This window comes from Chrysochloris asiatica, unplaced genomic scaffold (assembly GCF_000296735.1).
Source record: "Chrysochloris asiatica unplaced genomic scaffold, ChrAsi1.0 scaffold00050, whole genome shotgun sequence".
NCBI classification, from domain to species: Eukaryota; Metazoa; Chordata; class Mammalia; order Afrosoricida; family Chrysochloridae; genus Chrysochloris; species Chrysochloris asiatica.
In genome coordinates, this window is record NW_006408568.1 from 16,541,225 (window position 1) to 16,559,359 (window position 18,135).

General features: G+C 38.6%; 1 protein-coding gene across 1 annotated transcript in view; it reads left to right on the top strand.

The window, feature by feature from the left end:
- The first annotated feature begins 2,168 nt into the window (after positions 1-2,168).
- ITIH2 (inter-alpha-trypsin inhibitor heavy chain 2) overlaps positions 2,169-18,135 on the top strand; it is a 67,174-nt gene continuing 51,207 nt past the window's right edge. Inside the window, exons 1-6 of the mRNA XM_006862744.1 lie at positions 2,169-2,252; positions 4,630-4,704; positions 6,838-6,870; positions 9,516-9,685; positions 11,336-11,440; positions 13,385-13,547. Of these exons, the coding sequence (XP_006862806.1) occupies positions 2,169-2,252; positions 4,630-4,704; positions 6,838-6,870; positions 9,516-9,685; positions 11,336-11,440; positions 13,385-13,547 (630 nt within the window). The remainder of the gene's footprint in view (positions 2,253-4,629; positions 4,705-6,837; positions 6,871-9,515; positions 9,686-11,335; positions 11,441-13,384; positions 13,548-18,135) is intronic.

The following is an 18,135-nucleotide window of genomic DNA, read 5'->3' on the forward strand; positions in this document are numbered from 1 at the left end:
TTGCATAACAATGCACATCCACACACCTCTGCAAAAACTTCATCTTCAGGTGTTAAAGCATCCTCTCTATAGTCCTGATCTTGCTCCATCAGACTTTCACCTGTTTGGACCCCTAAACGTAGCTCTTCAAGAATGAAGATTCATCTCTGATGAAGAAGTGAAGACAGCAGTACATTTGTGGCTCACAGCTCAGCCTAAAACTTTTTTTAATAGTGGAATATGGAAGCTTATTGACAGATGTACAAGTGTATTGAAAAGCAAGGAGATTATGTTGAAAAATTATGCATTTGTATACCAGGAGTCCATATATATGTATGATTGGAGTTGCTCTATCTCATATATCATTCTACATATTAATCTATAAATTTTTCTGTTTTTGACATTACTCTTTGCTTTTTCTTTTCATTTTCATTGTTTTTAAAATAAACTTTAAACTGCTTCCCTATAAACAAAATCAGAAGTTAATCTTATACAAGTTACCTATCTGTCCTGTGTTCAATTTAACCTTCACAGTGGCCCAACAAGAAACAGAGTCTAGTCAGAATAGGATCTTGTCAGAATAGAACCTACTGGAAACTGGCATAAATTAAGTTCCAGAGGCTATGGTATATTTCATGCTAGTGAAAATTCCTCTATATGAGCAGATTTGTAAAATAGTGGTTGTCAGCATTAGGTCCATGACCAAGTCCTAGATCAGGGACATCAGACAGAGGTCCAAGATGCCAAGATAATAGGGAGTTGTAGGGAAACAAACCAGCAGACACAACATAGGAATTGAGGTCCTCAACTGACTAAATTGGTGTTCACAGCATAGCACCTGTTCAAGCAGATGTCAGAAATAAATGCTAGGAAATTAAGACGTAAAGAGAAGTCTAGTAGATTCATAACCCTTCTTGGGGTTACAGGCAAATTTTACTCTAAATTCACACCTAGAATGCCCAATCTCAGTGATTGGTACAGCAGACTACTTTTCTTAAAGGTTTAATAATGAAGAACAAAGACTTTGGGGTTAGCAGAACTTGGTCTGTGTCTTCATTCCATCCCCATTTACTGTGAGATATGGAGTAAATTATTTAATCTTAATAAACATTAATTTCCCAACTACTGTTGTTGTTAGATGCCATTGATTGAATTGAGACTCACAGCAACCCCATGTGACAGGGTAAAACAGCCCCATTGGCTTATGGGAAGCAGATAGTCAGGCATTTCTCCCAAGAAGACTCTGGGCAGGTTTCAACAGCCAAACATGCTGTTAGCAGCTGAGTGCTTAACTGTTTGTGTCACCAGGGATCCTTCCTCAAAAGCAAAAAGACTATAATAGTACACACTCTATACTGTTCTTATAAAAATTAAAGTGAATAGGGAATCTAAGTAACACAAGGAAGAGCTCAACAAATCTTACTTAACATAATTTTATCTAGACCACGAATGGAGAATAACAATATAATATGCTTCCAATATGGAAATTTCACTGATTTGGGGACTGAAGACTATTGATTTGTCACTGACCTGAGCAAAGCTGATAGGAGCAGGCAGGCATAATATCTTTATCAATGACATTAATGAAGTGTTCTCATTGAAGAGTCTGCCTTTGTATCTATCCTACACAGCACTTAACACAGTTCTTTATAAATACATATCCAGTTATTAAAGAGAGAGAATGGAAAACATTAACAATAAATTCTTTGCACAGAAAACCATTGTTATACTTTTCCCAGTGTTTCCAAATTTATTGTTTTTGTATGTTTCCAGAAAATTTTCATTTAAGCTTTTCCTCTTTGACTCTATTTCCAGGTTCCTCACTTAGTCCTTTAAAGAAAAAGACTATGATCTTGATGTCTCTCTGATTTTATCAACAGAAATCAGCAAAAAAATTTTAAAAAGCAGATGCATCTTCATCTGACTTGTTCCCACAGCCCTGTGACAGCCTCCGGCCTTGCTGTTTGAATGACCTCTGAATGTCTGCTCCACCCCCACAGCTCAAGTTTGAGCTCCAGAACAAATATTTGTCCTGTTTTGAACAAAGTTTGAGAGCTTTCTTCTTTTTTCCTTCTTTTTTTAAAACCTCTATATTCCTCTCTTGTTCTTTTGAACTCGGTTCAGAGGGAAGGAGTGGAGTTGTCCCCATACCATCTGCTCTGGGAAGCCTGACAAAGCTGTGTGGCAAAATGAAACAACTCATATACTTTCTTTTCTGGTTATTTCTCTCTGAGACACAAGGCTTGGAAATCCCCACAAATGGACTTCCAGAAGTAAGTACTTCCAGAAGTCTCTTTGTTATTGGTCTATATCTGAGCAGTAAGTAGCCTATTTCTATCTAAGGACTGCCTTCTATGTGGAATGAAAATTTATCATCAAATGCCTCTGAAAAGTGGTTACTGTTGTAATTACTGGGAAATACATTTGCCTTTTAAAACATTAGTAAACTTTGCATGAGAATTAAGTCAAGTTCCATGGGTCAATAAACTCCTCGCTTCTTATCTAATATGTTGTTGCTAAGTTGTTATGTTCTGTCGAATAGATTCTGACCCATAGCGACCCTGTATAGGGTTTCCAAAGAGCAGTTGGTAAGCTTGAACCACCGACCTTGCAGTTCAAACGACTTTGCAGTCTGACACATTAGCTCACAGTGCCACACCAGGACTCTTTATCCAATATGGTGGTGGTGGATTTGTGCAGTGGAATCGGAACCGACTCACAGCGACCCTGTACAGGTTTCTGAGGCTGTAAATATTTACAGGAGCAGAATGCCTCATCTTTCTCCCATGGAACAGCTGGTAGTTTCAAACTGCTGACCTTGAGATTTGCAGCCCAATTCATAACGACTGCGCTACTAGAGCTCCTTAAGGGGTAATAATGGATCTACCCCAAGGAATTGTCATGAGAACTAAATGACATGTTAACCACCCAGTATGAGCAAGCTTTTAATAATCATTTAGCTATTACCAGGAACCATGATGGCACAGTGGCTAAAGCACTCAGCTGCTAACTGAAATATCAGTAGTTTGAACCCACCAACCACTCTGAAGGAAAGTGACAGTCTACTTCACAAAGATTTATAAGCTTAGAAACCCTATGGGGCATTCCTATTCTGTCTTATGGGGTCGCCATGGTAGTAGGTTTGGTTTTTTGGTGTATTATCATTGCTATTGAGAAATATATTATCTTATGTATATGCTTTTAATTAACTGTATTGTTCATTTTTATGATTATAACATATTAAGTAAAATTCCACATATGTATGAAATAATTTTTACCTAGGTGAGTTTGCAAAGGTTGAGAAATATAACTATGTAAGATTTTTTTTTTTTTTTAATATGAGTGCTCAAAATTATGAGTGGATAAAAAAACATATTCACTAAAACTACTTGATGACCTTAGAAAACATTACATAGTATAATCTTGTCAGTAGTAAAAAAAAGTAAATCAAATTCTTTGTAACCCTAACATTGATTAAATGAAACAATGATACCATTTAAGATCCTCTAATCTTGGTATGTAGTAGGACTGACTTTTCAGAGGCACCTCTGGTTATTGTTTTATCTGTATAAATCATAACCTCATATTGAACACTGCAATGTAAATGTCATTTCTCTTCATACACACACAAAAGGAATATTTTCTTAAAACTGTAAGAAAAGTCACTACCCAAACACCACTGTTTTTGCATCTAAATGAACAATGATTTCTGTAATACGGTACTTTTAATATCCCTGTTAAAGGCAGATGTGGCAAATAGACCAGCAGAATGCAGGCCATCCCCAACATACATCATTTTCATGAAAGGAAAACCTTGAACTGAGTAATTTTGAAAGCCTTACAAGAGCTACTTTTGTGTCAGAGAAGCAAAGTGTGTTTAAAGGCACTATGCTAGCAAATGCATGGCCTGTGTTACTTGCAGAATGGATTGCCTTAATAAAATAATGGCTTATTCACAAGGGAAAAAAAAAAAATCACTTCCTGCTTAGACTGCTGTATTTTCCAACACTGAAAAACCACCAAAATTTGTTGGGAATCACATAGCTAGAGCCAGGATTTGAAGCCAAATATGTTTCTGCATTTAAAGTCATTTCTTACTGGTAATCTTTTCATATCTGTATTTCTATCTAGAGCAGACTTATGGTTCATGTCTATTCAGTGAAAAATCATTAATGTCCCAAGATGTACAATGTACTTCCCCAGGCACACACCTAATCTCTTGGTCATTCCACCCTGACCTGCCTTCTAGCAAACTCAAAAGTGAATTTCTGTATCCAACAAATTTGAAAATGCTAACTTCTATTTACTCACCTCTGAGGCATAACTGAAAAATGAATCTCATTGCCATTGAGTTAATTCTGACTCATAGAGACTCTCTATCCAGCTTCTAAGGCTGTAAATCTTTGAGAGCACACAGCCTCAACTTTCTCTCACAGAGCAGCTAGTGATTTTGAACCATTAACAAACATAAATTTATTCAAGAAATCAATATAGAAACAAATGAAATTGCTCACAGGTATAGGAAAGAATATATAATAACATGATAAATCCCCTTGTGCCTGCCACTAACTATTTCAAATCTGAACACTTTGCCTCTTTGCTTTAGATGTTTTTTAAAAATAGAAACAAACATCCTACATTCTTTTTCAGTTTGCAGACTATGGAGATCTTGTGGAACTGGCCCCAGGAAGATTTCAATTTGTACCAGAGAACCGGAGGCATCAGGTATAGTAAGCTTCAGCTCCACAAAGAAAAATCGGTATTATAAGAGATCTTTAGTGATGAAGGAAAGGAGCATTAAGATGCCTTTTGCTAGCTAGTCTCAAAAGCCCTTCTGTTTATGTTTTTTAGCAGAAAGAGTACAGGGTTTTACATCTAGGTTGAAGTATTGTCCAGATGCAGTAAATATAATACCTTTGTAACCTCTGAACCATATCGGCCACCTTTGTCCCTTCAGAAATACATGCCTATTTAGTTTCTTCAAAATATAAAATTATAGAATAATTTTATTGCATTATAAGGATGAATTTCTTGTGAGGATGGCATTTCTTAGCCCAGCAAAAACAGACACTATTGTGGTAGAAGCATTCTGTTTCCTCCAGCCACTACCGTCTTGGAGAGTACCTCAGGGAGCACATTACTCAGGAGAGCTGGGCTTGTTAGACTACTACATCTTGGAGGCTAACTGCAGTAGCCTAGGCAAAGGGATGAGCCATATGAAGCTCACAGACTGAGAAAGAAGGCATTTATGGAAGCAAGGTTAAGGGTGACCAATGACCTATTTTGTGTGGATATAAATTTTAGCTTTCTGAAAGTCCAGGTATTTAGTTGATCAGTCATATTAAAATCCAATAAGCGAATCAGTACTTCCAGTTCTTCATCATTTTAAGAGATAAAACTTAGACACTGGGAAGCATAAAAGTCTAAAACAAGGCAGCCATTGACTTCACTATTTATATATCCATATACATATATTGTTATTGTTGTTAAGTGCCGTCAAGTCAGTTTTGACCCAAGCAACCCTGTATAGGGTTTCTGAGGAGCAGCTGATGAGCTTGAACCACCAACCTTGCAGTTCAAACAGCTTTGCAGTCTGGTGTATTAACCCACAGCACCACACCAGGACACTCTGTGTGTATGTGTGTGTGTGTGTGTATCTATCTATCTATCTATGTGTGTGTATATATGTATATATATATGTATGTATATGAGGACTCTCTCTATGCTACCAGAGCGCTCTCTCGCTCATATATATGTATATGAGAGAGAGAGAGAGCATGGCTCAAATTCACCAGCCACTCCTTGTAAACCCTCTACAAGGTCGCTATGGGTCAGAACCAACTTGACGGCACTTAACAACAACAACATAGGGTTTCCAAGGAGCGACTGGTGGATTTGAACTGTCAACCTTGCGGTAGTGCTTATTCTACAGCACCACACCAGGACTCCATATATCTACACTAAAACCTAAGTTTACCCCAAGTAAGGCAAATTAAGCTTATACCCAACACCCAATTTACTCTTTTAAAATTCTTCAGACATTAACTGTTTACTCATCACTCTTGAGTCATTCAACATTCAAAGGCAACGTGATTACCTTTATCCCTTCATGTAAATAATTCCCTAGCAGAGTGGTTAAGAATACAGAATTTTCTAGGGGTCAAGCACGTGCTTACTTTGCTCTAGAGGTACACCAAGGAGAAACCACATCAAAGTCCTTCCTCTCATGGAGTTTAGTCTAACAGAGGAGACAGACATTAATCAAATAATTCCTCAAATAGAATGGATAATTACAAAGCAAAGTGAGTTCTCAGAAGGAAGGAATACGTTCCTATGAAAATACTTGGTAAAGGAAGCAGACCTGAACTGAGGTTGGGGGTGGGGCTCATCAGAGAGAGTTTCATGGAAGGAATTCTGCCTGAGCAGAAATCTGAAGGATGAAGAGGGTGAAGGGGGCCTGGAAAGAGGAACATCGCCGATAGTGGAAATAGCATGTGTCAAAATCAAGTATTTAAAGAACCATTCATCTGAATACAAAATAAATTAGACAAATAGAGAGGATAAAGGAGATATATGCTACTCAGTATGAGTCTGGTTGAATATTTTCACTTAAAATATTTGTAATAGCATTATTTTTTAAATGATGTTCATATAACCAAAAAGTGGCTGAGAAATTTGTTCAGAGAAGCACACCAAAGGAAAACTGGTGTTCAAGTATATTTATTTATTCATGTCTCCGCTCCATTGAAAGAATCAGTATCGAAGAAATACTTTTTCACTAAGAGAAATCAATGTTTGCCCTCAAGGTGATAAGTAAAATATACAGTTGAAAAATGATTATCTAACTTCCTTTCACAGAGAAGTGTTTCTGAGGAATCTGGAGAAATGGTGGTAAGTTTACATTGATTTTGTTAAAAATTGATGTCAGAATGATTTTTCTGTTAATTATTGTTTGGAAGTCAATCCAGTTGTTTCCTTTGTCTTTGTCACTGAGAATATTTACCAGACTTTCGAAATACTCCCTTTCCCAATCCTGTTTGGAAGTGTTTCTAAAGTTCAGCATTAAAGAGTACAGTATATTTGCAGACACGAGAGATGCCACCAAGAACCCAAACTGTTTTTTCTCTTCATTTCCTTGAGTTTTGCCAAAGATATAGATTTCATTCCAAGAATATGAACTTACTTCAATTTAACTGTCAGATTTGATTTTGTTGTTGTTGTCAAGTACTGACGCATAGAGACCCTGTATAGGGTTTCCGAGTGGCGGCTGGTGAGCTTGAACCACCGACCTTATGGTTCAAAGCAACCTTGCAGTCTAGTGCATTAACCCACAATGCCACACCAGGACCCCGTATGATAGCTCATAGTTTTGGAGAGTCTACAGCCATACCACCCTGAATGCAACCAATCTCATCTGATCACAGAAGCTAAACAGGGTTGGGCCTGGTTAGCATTTAGATGGGAGACAGCCTGAGAATCCCAGGTGTTGTAGGCTACTTGAAGGAGCTCTGGTAGCATAGTGGTTACAAGTCGGGCTGCTAACTTCAAGGTCAGCAGTTTGAAACTACCAGCCATTCAGCAGGAAAAAGATGAAGTTTTCTGCTCCTGTAAAGATTTTCATCCTTGGAAGCCCTATGTAGGGTCACTATGAGTTGGAACCAACTCCATAACACACCACCACCACTACAGTTTTGGAGAGTAAAGGAATGATTTTGGGAGAAGAACTCAGAAACATGAAATGGTTTAATTCCCTGAAAGTTCAAAGCAGACCTTCCAGTCTTAAGACTACTCAAAAGGAAGTAGTTTGTGATGTACTTCCTGCTTTGAACTGACAAAAACTATAAGCAGCTCACACAGTTTGTTGTGGTAGGAAAGACAAATAAATTAGCCTAGATTTTATTCCAGCCTGAGGTAAACTAGATATCTAAATTAAAGGTTTAATCTTACAAAACAAGGTTTTCAGGATGATAACTATCATTGAAATAAGAGAATCCTTTTGGAAGGAAAAAGCAAAATCTAATGGGTCATACAACAGCCATAAATCTGAAAACACTTGCAGCTCTCAGGCATCTCCTAAAAGATGTGTGTTTTTAGCACCTTGCCCTTGAGCGTGCTGACATATTGATTTAAATTTCCTTAAATCAATAGAAAAGGGTTGGGAAAGGAGAATCCATAGTGCTGGACCAATAAATGCATCAGAATGCCCTCTTCATGACATCTTATTTGTTGCTTATATGCATCAGTGTTCTTATATTTTACATTAATTTGGGGAAGAAGGTTGGAAAAATATGAGATTTGAGTAAATGAGATTGAAGAAGGTAGGTAGCAGTATGGGGCTTTGGGGATAACATGTTTATTAACCACAAAAATACCACCACAAATCATAAGCTTCAGCCTGAAGTCACTCGGCTCTAGCTCTGTGAGTCAGAAAACCTAGCTCCCCCAATTAAGTGCCTGAAGGTACCCCACTCTGCAAGCAAGCCTCCTGCCCAAAGTCATTCAGCTTTACTTGCTCTATGGGCTGCAGACTCCACCTCTGCTTCATGCTCTGGCTCTTGCTTCTGCTGCTGCATCTGCTCCTCTGTCACTCCTCTGGTGTCACAGCTTTCTGTCCTTGGGTTGAGGAGGTTCAATGTACAGGGATCTTGTGGTCCAAAGGACATGCTCCACTTATGGATTTTCTTTGATGGTAGTGAGATATTCCCTTCTGCTTCTGAGATTGCTCATTTTAAACACATGTTAGAGGTCCAAGTTTTTGCAATCCCAATGAACTCTGTTAACAATCACAACTGATTCATATCATCCTATCAGCATCTTCTCCCGCCTTTTCTTATCCAGACCCATCAGGAAAAAGTAGTTCAGTGGGAGTTTACAAAGATTATGGCTGGAAGTGACATTAAATAATTCACTACACTGCACTGCACTGCACTTCCAAGGAGCTCTGATAGGATAGTGGTTACGAATTGGGCTACTAACCTCAGGGTCAGCAGTTGGAAACTACCAGCTGTTCCGCTGGAGAAAGATGAGGCTTTCTGTTCCCGTAAAGATTTACAGCCCCAGAAACCCTGTACAGGGTTGCTATGAGTCAGAACCGACTCCACGGCACATAACAACAATAACACTGCACTCTAGCTTCCAACTGTGCCCCATTCTAAAGATACAGCTGGCTTCCCTTCCAGTCTTGCAGTCCTGGATCCTTTCCTTAGTTATGGTTCTGACTTTGAAGTTGTTTCTAGGATTTTCTCACATCCAATCTCATTATTAATAGACTCATAGAGCTAAATAGAGATTCTAAAATAATCTGAAAAAATAAATAAATAATAAATCAGACTTCTGCCTATGATGTATTCCAACCTATGGTGTATTCCAAGAAGTTGGGGGGAATATGTAATAATACCTGAGTCATATACTTAACAATGTCCCAGAGTTGTTTTTCATAAATACAATATACTGCTGTCATATGTACCTAGTAATATGTAGTGAAATGCTATGTAGGTTTTCTGAATATAGTTATTATGCTTTCTTTCCTATTACAGGAAAATGTGGATCAAGTAACACTCTACAGCTATAAAGTCCGATCCACTGTTACGTCTCGTGTGGCTAATACCGTCATCCAGAGCAAAGTGGTGAACAACTCCCCACTGCCTCAAAACGTCGTGTTTGATGTTCAAATCCCCAAAGGAGCCTTCATTTCCAACTTCACCATGTGAGTAACTCCTAACAGCACACTTGGATATGCTCTAATCACAGAATCGAAGACTCTCACCATTAGAAAGATCTGAAGGATCATTGGTCCCTGTGGTTCATATTTGCAGAGATGTGAACCCTCTGATGTATCATGAGTCATTATGGAATGGGCCCCAATAATTTATTGCTCTTCAAAGTATCAGAATTTGTGATGGATTCAGAGTTTATTTCTAACAAATCAAACCACACTATCTTTGTGGTAACAACCTGTCATTCCCTTGCAGTTAATATATTACCCTGTTATAGAGAACTGTTTAAATGAGTGTATGTGGAACATGTCAGTGTCATCTGTCATACATTTCTCTATGGGGGGGACTCACCCATTAAATATAATCATTTCTCCAGTGCTTGAATTTCTCTATTATACTGCTGACAAGATGGTTGTCTAGGCTTGACTTAAATATCTCCTTAATGATAATCTCACTAACTTTCAAAATAATCTATTCAATAATTGACAGTTCATTTAGAATTATTTCTCATGCTTAATTTAAATTTTTCTCATTTTTTTGTCAGTGACTATAGTTCTACTGACATTAAACACACACACAAGTACACTGCCATTGAGTCAATTCCAACTCATGGCAACCCCATAGGATAGGGTAGAACTTCTCCTTATGGTTCCTGAGACTGTAAATCTTTACAGGAGCAGACAGTTCATCTTTCTCTGGTCAGTTTGAATCCCCACCCTTTGGGGTAGCAGCCTAACCCTTAACCCACAGTGCCACTAGGACTGTAAAAAATTTTACATAATACATACATACTGAAATATTCATGGCTGAAAAGATATGTTACCTGGGACTGACTTCTGAGATTATAAATCTTTGTAGAAGCAGACTGCCTCATCTTCCTCCCGAGGAGAGGTTGCTGGGTTTGAACATCTAACTTTCCCAGTTAGCAGTCCAGCACTTAATCCACTGCACCACCAGGGTTCCTTAGAGCCTACACATTATTGTTGTTGTTAAGTGCTGTCTAGTTGGGTCTGACTCATAGTGATCCTGCATACAGTTTCCACAGAATGGCTGGTGGGTTTGAACCACCAACCTTGCAATTAGCAGTCCAGTATTTATCCTACAGTGCCACACCAGGACTCCTACATTGTTGTTGTTGTTTTTGTTAAGTGCCTTCAAGTCGATTCCGACCCCTAGCGACCCTGTATAGGGTTTCCGAGGAGCAGCTGGTGAGCTTGAACCACCGACCTTGCAGTTCAAACAGCTTTGTAGTCTGTCACTAGTCGCTCTCAAATCAAAGGAGGGCCTCTCTATGAAATATCCTAATTAAATAAAGAAGCTCTGATAGAGTAGTTATGACTCAGGCTGCTAACCTCAAGGTCAGCAGTTCGAAACAACCAGCTGTTCTGTGGGCAAAAGATGAGGCTTTCTGCTCCCATAGAGCTTCAGAAACCCTATATAAGGTCATTGAGTCAGAATTGACTCCACGGCACACCACTACCACCACCACCAATGTTAAATAAGCTCTTCTTGTTTCTCAGAGTTGCAATATCCTAAAAGGCCTGGCCTCTGTTGATTAAATCAAACTTGTTGGGTTGTTTCTTTGTTTGTTTGGCTAAGTCTGCTCTTCTGACCAACTGGCTGCCTCTGTCATTTTCTAGGACGATAGATGGCACAACGTTTACCAGCTCCATTAAGGAGAAAACTGTGGGTAAAGTACTCTACTCACAGGCAAGAGCAAAAGGCAAGACTGCTGGATTGGTGAGGTAAGAGCTAGCAGAGCACAGCCTGTCCTTCCATTCATAGTCTGGCTCCCAATGGCAAACAGAGCATAAGAAACACCTACAAACTCTTGTAGTCAGATGGCAGAATTTAGGTCTCACCAGTCTTATTTCCTTAAAGGCCTCTCTCTCATCAATGACTGGATCGTTAGGTGCTCTCACACCAATCCTTAACTGTAGTGCTTTTCAGATAGATGGATGCTTTGTAAATAAATATCGGTGTTCTAAAGGGTGTATCAAGTCATTATGGAAGTATTGGTGGTGATCTTGTTACAACACTTACCGTATGTACAGAAACACAAGTTTAGAATTTGTTTGAATGACTTTTGTCTGCCTTATTCTATTCTATTCTATTCTAAAGCATCATTTACTTAGATTTCACATTTTCTTTGGGCTCCTGCCCCCTGCCCCATACTCTTAAATAAAATACTTTTTTTTAGGAATACCAACCCCATTTTTAAAAGGCCAGAAACGTCAAAGGAATTTTTAACTCATCATTCCTTACACTGTAAATCTAATCTGATGCCAAACTCTGCCATCTTTTTTGCTTAATATTCTCCTCCTCCACACCCCCAAATTTAGTTGTCATTTCATTCATATATTTGTTCATACAACAGAATTGTGTTGAATGTCAACTCTGTGCTTAATTCTCTCAGAGGCAGCAGAAACAGAAAAAATAAGTATTGTTAGGCTGATAGAGGAGACACACCATTCCAGGACTCAGGGTACTAAGTGAGTGATTCAGTCTGGGGTTCCATAAAATCATCACAGAACTGGTGATATTTGAATTGTGCCCAAATAGATTAATAGAATTTAGGCAGGATGAGAAAAAAAAAAAAAAAATACGGTTCTAAGCTAAGGGAACACCTTCAGTGTGGCTTCATGTTAATCAATTGTATTACTCTTTCCTATCATTTTGTAATCTTTACTCATCACTGTAACTACATCATCCATTTATTTATTCCACAAATATTCCTATCTTCTAAGAAATACAGCAGAGAACAAAGCAGATCAAAGTCACATAGAATGCACATTCTAGTTCACTCCTCAGTTAAATATGACTTCTCATTACGTTCTACTTCTAGCTTTGCACTGGTACATGCTCAGCTTTTTCTTCAACTATCCAATATCTCAAGTATACTTCCCAATAGACCTTTGTCAGTTCTAACTGAGCTGACTAAACACAATCTCATCTAGCTTATTTTGTTATTTAATTGTAAAATATCATGCATTATTTATCCTATTGCTTATCTTATGACTCCCCTCATGTGATAATTCTCATGTTCTCTCTTTAAAACCAAATGCACTTCAAGGTCAATGATCACATTGGACTCGACAAAGCAATGAATGCTTTATGCTACACATGCATACTCAGTTTGATGGAATGGTAGATTTCTTCATTCTAAATACCTTTAAAAAATAATTTAAAGAAATATATATATAAAACCCTAGAATGCGTCTCAAATGTGGTAGAGGGAAGTATATAGTCTTTTGAGCTGTCCAAACTTGGATTTGAGAGTCCTAGATCTACGACTCATTAGTTCTGTGTTCTTGAGAAGGTGACTTATTCTCTAGGACCCTGATAAATGAGTGCAATGATATCTATCTTTCAGAATTACTATATGAAAGATGGTATATGTCAAACACTTGACACATAATAGGAATAAATAACTGGCAGCTCTTTAAAGATGACACTCAAATCAGTAAGAAGTTCTAAAAGAAAAAGATCAGATGGAAGAGGTGACTGAAACTCTTGGTGAAATCAAATTTACTAGAAGTTGCATTTATCACTATTATAGCTAGTGATCATTTTTATGAACAATGGCACAGGTTTAATTGCCCAAAGGAATCTAGGTGTTCTCTGCCTAGAGTTTGGGTCAGTGGTTCTGTCATACACATGGTGACTTTGCTGAGAGCTCACACTTTTAGGAGCAGGGCACTTGATATGGAGAACTTCAAAACCGAAGTCAACGTCCTCCCTGGATCAAAGGTGCAGTTTGAACTTCATTACCAGGAAGTGAAATGGAGGAAGCTGGGATCCTATGAACACAGGATTCATCTGCAGCCCGGGCGACTGGCCAAACACTTGGAGGTAAACCTGGATGTGTATGAATAGCATATGCTGTGTTATGGTACTAGCCTCTTTGGGTCCCTACCCTCAATGTATACTTCCTGTGTCATCACTATTTATGGTGTTCAATACCACTCTTGACCCTGAAAAACTAAAAACCTTAGGTTTTTGGAGTTAACCACACAACTTTGCTTCCTTACAGATTTAAATGCAAGTTAGGTTGTTATTAGCTTCTGACTTGGGGGCAAATTATCCTGAGTCTTCATGTCCTCTTCTGTGAAAAAGATACTGTAATGTACTTAACCTGACTTACCTCTGCAATAAACTTAGGAAAATAGGTGGTAAATAGCAGGAACTCAATGAATGTTAAGTCAGTCATCTTCCCTTGCCATCCCATTCACTTCCAGCATCACACCCACCTATTGTCATCTCCTAAAGGTAGGGTGGAGGGTCAGAGAAAAAGAGGAAGACCCCCAACAAGATGGATTGGCCAAGTGGCAGCATCGATGGACTCAGGTGTGGCAACAGTAGTGAGGTTGGCCCAGGATCAGGCAGTGTTTCATTCTGCTGTGCATAAGGTCGCTATGAGTCGGTACTAACTTGATGGCACCTAACAACAACAAACTGAATAATGCCTTTAGATGTTGATTTGACTATGAACTTGAACTCATCTTTGCTGTAATCTTTATCTCTTGCTTTAAAATCTGGAGTATTCTTTTCTTTGCTGGACTCTTCGTGAACTCATGGGAGCACTTTGTGTGTTCAATTATATGAAGCAGCAAACATCCAGAAGAAACCTAGGAACACACACAATCAAATATGCCTTTCCCATGGAAACTGAAAACCAAAAGGGAAGAACACACTAACCATTTCTCAAGCTGAAAGAACAAAAGAAAAAAATCAAGCATCAACTTGAAATATTGAAGGATTCTATGGGGAAAATATTGAATGACACAGAAAGAATCAAAAGAAGATGACAGGTATACACTGTACCAAAAAGAAATGGCCAACCATTTCAAGAGGTAGCATATGATCAAGAATAGATGGTGCTGGGAAGTCAGGGCTTGATGGCGGCTAGGGTGGAGGTGCAACAAAGTTTGCCGTCAACCACACCACAGAATACCAGGCAAAGCAGATCCAGGGCAGAGCTCCAAAACTCAGAACCACAGAGATAGGAATATTTTGAAGGTTTGAAGGCTTACAGATTGTGGAACTTGAAGCTGAAGTAAAAAACTGCATACTTTTGAATCTGCTGCCGGGCTGAGCTCGGAGGCCTGGAGCCAACATCTTGGGCGAGACCAAATGGCAGAAACACCACGGAAAAACTCCACGGGAACCTTGGAGCAAAGGTGGACAATACACTTTGTCAGTTTTGCTTTGTTCTGATTTTTTTTTTTTTTTTTGGTATCTTGTCATTGGCACACCCACTGTTTGCCCACCTCCATTCTGGTGACTAGAGGGGAGTGCCTGAGTGAGTGAACACCCCCCACCCTCACCAATGGTGGGTTCTTCTGCCACTCATGTGCACAGATACTCAGCCCAAGAGCCGGCCCTGAACGTTTTTTGCTTGTTTGTCTTTTGTTTTGTTTTTTAATACAAGAAAGGGCAGGACAGAGCTATAGAGAGGGAAAGAGAGTTTAAAAACAAAACAGGCCGAAAAATTAAATTAAAGTCTGAGGTATATCATAACAACAAACACTGGCATCTTAAAATCTCTCAGGCAGCTTTGAAAGCAAGATTTTTTTTTTTTCCTTCTCTCCCTCCTCTCCCTTTTCTATGATTATAGACTGTAGTATTCAGTCTAGTTTTTGTTGTTGCTGTTTTTTGTTTGTTGTTGTTTTTTTTTTCTCCCCCCCCCCCCCACTGGTGCTGTTTTGCTGTTATATGCTCCCCCTTCTACCTTTGGAGGACTCTTTGTCTCCCTATATTACACAAGAAGAGTCAGCAGCTGCTGCCATATAGCCAAGCTACAATCACACACTATAAAACACCAAAACCCAGGCAAGAACGAATACCAACTGCCATATACCAGGGAAACAGACAACACTTATGAAAGTTACTCTGAGTTAAGCAATAAGAAGAGTGAAAAGGGAAGCCTACATCCTGATCACATCTCCCTGGAAGCAATCAGAAAACATAAAAAATACCAAAACACATACTCAATTAAGTATTAAGAATAGATGGTACTGAAGGAAGAAGTTCAAGCTGCGCTGAAGGCACTGGCGAAAAACAAGACTCCAGGAATTCATGGAACACAAATTGAAGTTTTTCTACAAGCTGATGCAGCACCTGAGGCACTCACTCGTTTATGTCAAAAAATTTGGAAGACAGATACCTGGCCAATCAATTGGAAGAGATCCATATTTGTGCCCATTACAAAAAAAGGTTATCCAATGCAATGTGGGAATCACCAAATATTATCACTACTATTACATGCAAGTCTACTGCAAAAGACCTCTTTAAAGTGTTCAAGAGCAAAGAAATCAGTCTGAAGACTAAGATGAACCTGACTCAAACCATGGTATTTTCAGTAACCTCATATGCATGTGAAATTTGGACAATGAATAAAGAAGACTGGAGAAGAATTGATGTTTTTGCATTGTGGTGTCAGAGTAGAATATTAAAAGTACCACGGACTGCCAGAAAAACAAACAAATCTGAATTGGAAGAAATACAGTCAGAATGCTTCTTAGAAGCCAGTTCTTTCATACTTTATACATTTTATCAGCAGGAACCAGTCCCTGGAGAAGGACATCATACTTGATTAAGTGAAGTGTCAACAAAAAATAGGAAGACCCCCAAAGAGATGGATTGATACAGTGGCAGAAACAATAGGCTCACATGTAGCAACAATCTTGAGGATGGTCAGTGTTTCGTTGTTAAGCAAAGGGTTACTATAAGTCAGAACTGACTTGATGGAACCCAACAACAACAACATAAAATGGAAAAGTGAAACCACAGTCTATGAACTGCCCATAAACTCAGATTACGAGTTGGTAGAGAAGACTAAAGGGAATGGATCCGTCATGGTGAATTTTTCATTCTAATTGTAAGAATTACATGTATGATCATTTAAAATCCTTTTAGGATAGGTACTGGACCACAAGGTTGGTTTGAACCACAAGGTGCCAACTTAATGGCACATAACAATAACTGTTTGGCATTAGTCTACTATCTGTGTATACGAGATCTCTTAAGGACCATACTTGGCATATATAGTGTATTTTTGCAATTTAAGAAAAGTGCTTTTCCTTGAGAAAAATACAGTCTGATTCCAGGGCATGTGGGCATGTAAACTATGGGCTGGACGTCAGCTCCTTTTCCCAACCCTACCCAAACAAATACGTGTTCCCAGTTATTTTTCCATAATGATGATCAATACATGCCAGTCACCCACATTCTCATGCTCAACAGTATGAATCTTGTGGTAAATAGTATGAAGCAACAGCTAGAAGAGATTAACATCTAACCTCTATGCAATAGTTGAGATTATTGTTAATAATAATACTATTAATAGTAACTGAGTTTATAATATGAAAATGCTTGCATTCTATAACATTTTGGGTGTGGCTTATGCATATTATGCCATTCAATCCTTGCAAATATTTATGAGGTAGACACCACTATCCCTAATTTACAAGTGCAAATTGGGGCACAAAATTAAATAGCTTGATTTACACACCTGAAAGAAAAAAAAATAAGGTTTGAACTTAGGTCTGATTATGTCTAAAATTATATTCTGCCATAAATCTAAGAATTTAAATTTGGGTTCATTCAGAGCATGGTTCTTATCACATACAATAGGAAGCATACAAATAAATCTTTCTTACATTTTAATTCAGTCTTAAATCTTCCATGCTCTTGGGAATTTTTTTAATTTAAAATAAAACAGACAGGGTTTGCTATATTAAAAAGAGTGTTAGGCAAAGAGGCATATTTTCTGAGCTCTGATCCTAAACTGATATTAATGAGCTATGGATTCTGGGTAGTTTCTCTCTCTGGTCTTCACTTTCTCATCTGTGACTAAATAATATTTAAAATGCCTTTCACAATTACTCCAATGGACTAATGACCACACAGACATCTGTCTCCACAACACTAAGATCAGAACTAGATGATGCCTGGTTACCACTACCAACCCCTCTGAAAGGGACCACATTAGAAGTTCCTTGATAGAATGGGAACCAATGTGGAACAAAATTCAAAATCATAAAAAGATCAGTCTTACTGGTCAGATAGAGACCGTTAGAACACTTGAGATGGTGACCGCTCATTAGTTACCCTTCAGGACTGGAACTGAACTCACCCCCATGGCTCAAGTTTCAGCCAAGCAATAGACAAATTTGTAAAGAGAGCAATAACACATGGGGGGAATGTTGTTGTTATTGCTAGGTGCCATCGAGTCGGTACTGACCCATAGTGACTTTATGCACAGCAGAACGAAACACTGCCTGATCCTGGGCCAACCTCACTACTGTTGCCACATTTGAGTCCATTGTTGCTGCCTCTTGGCCAATCCATCTCGTTGGGGGTCTTCCTCTTTTTCTCAGACCCTCCACCTTACCAAGCATGATATCTTTCTCCAGTGACTGGTCCCTCCTGACAATAT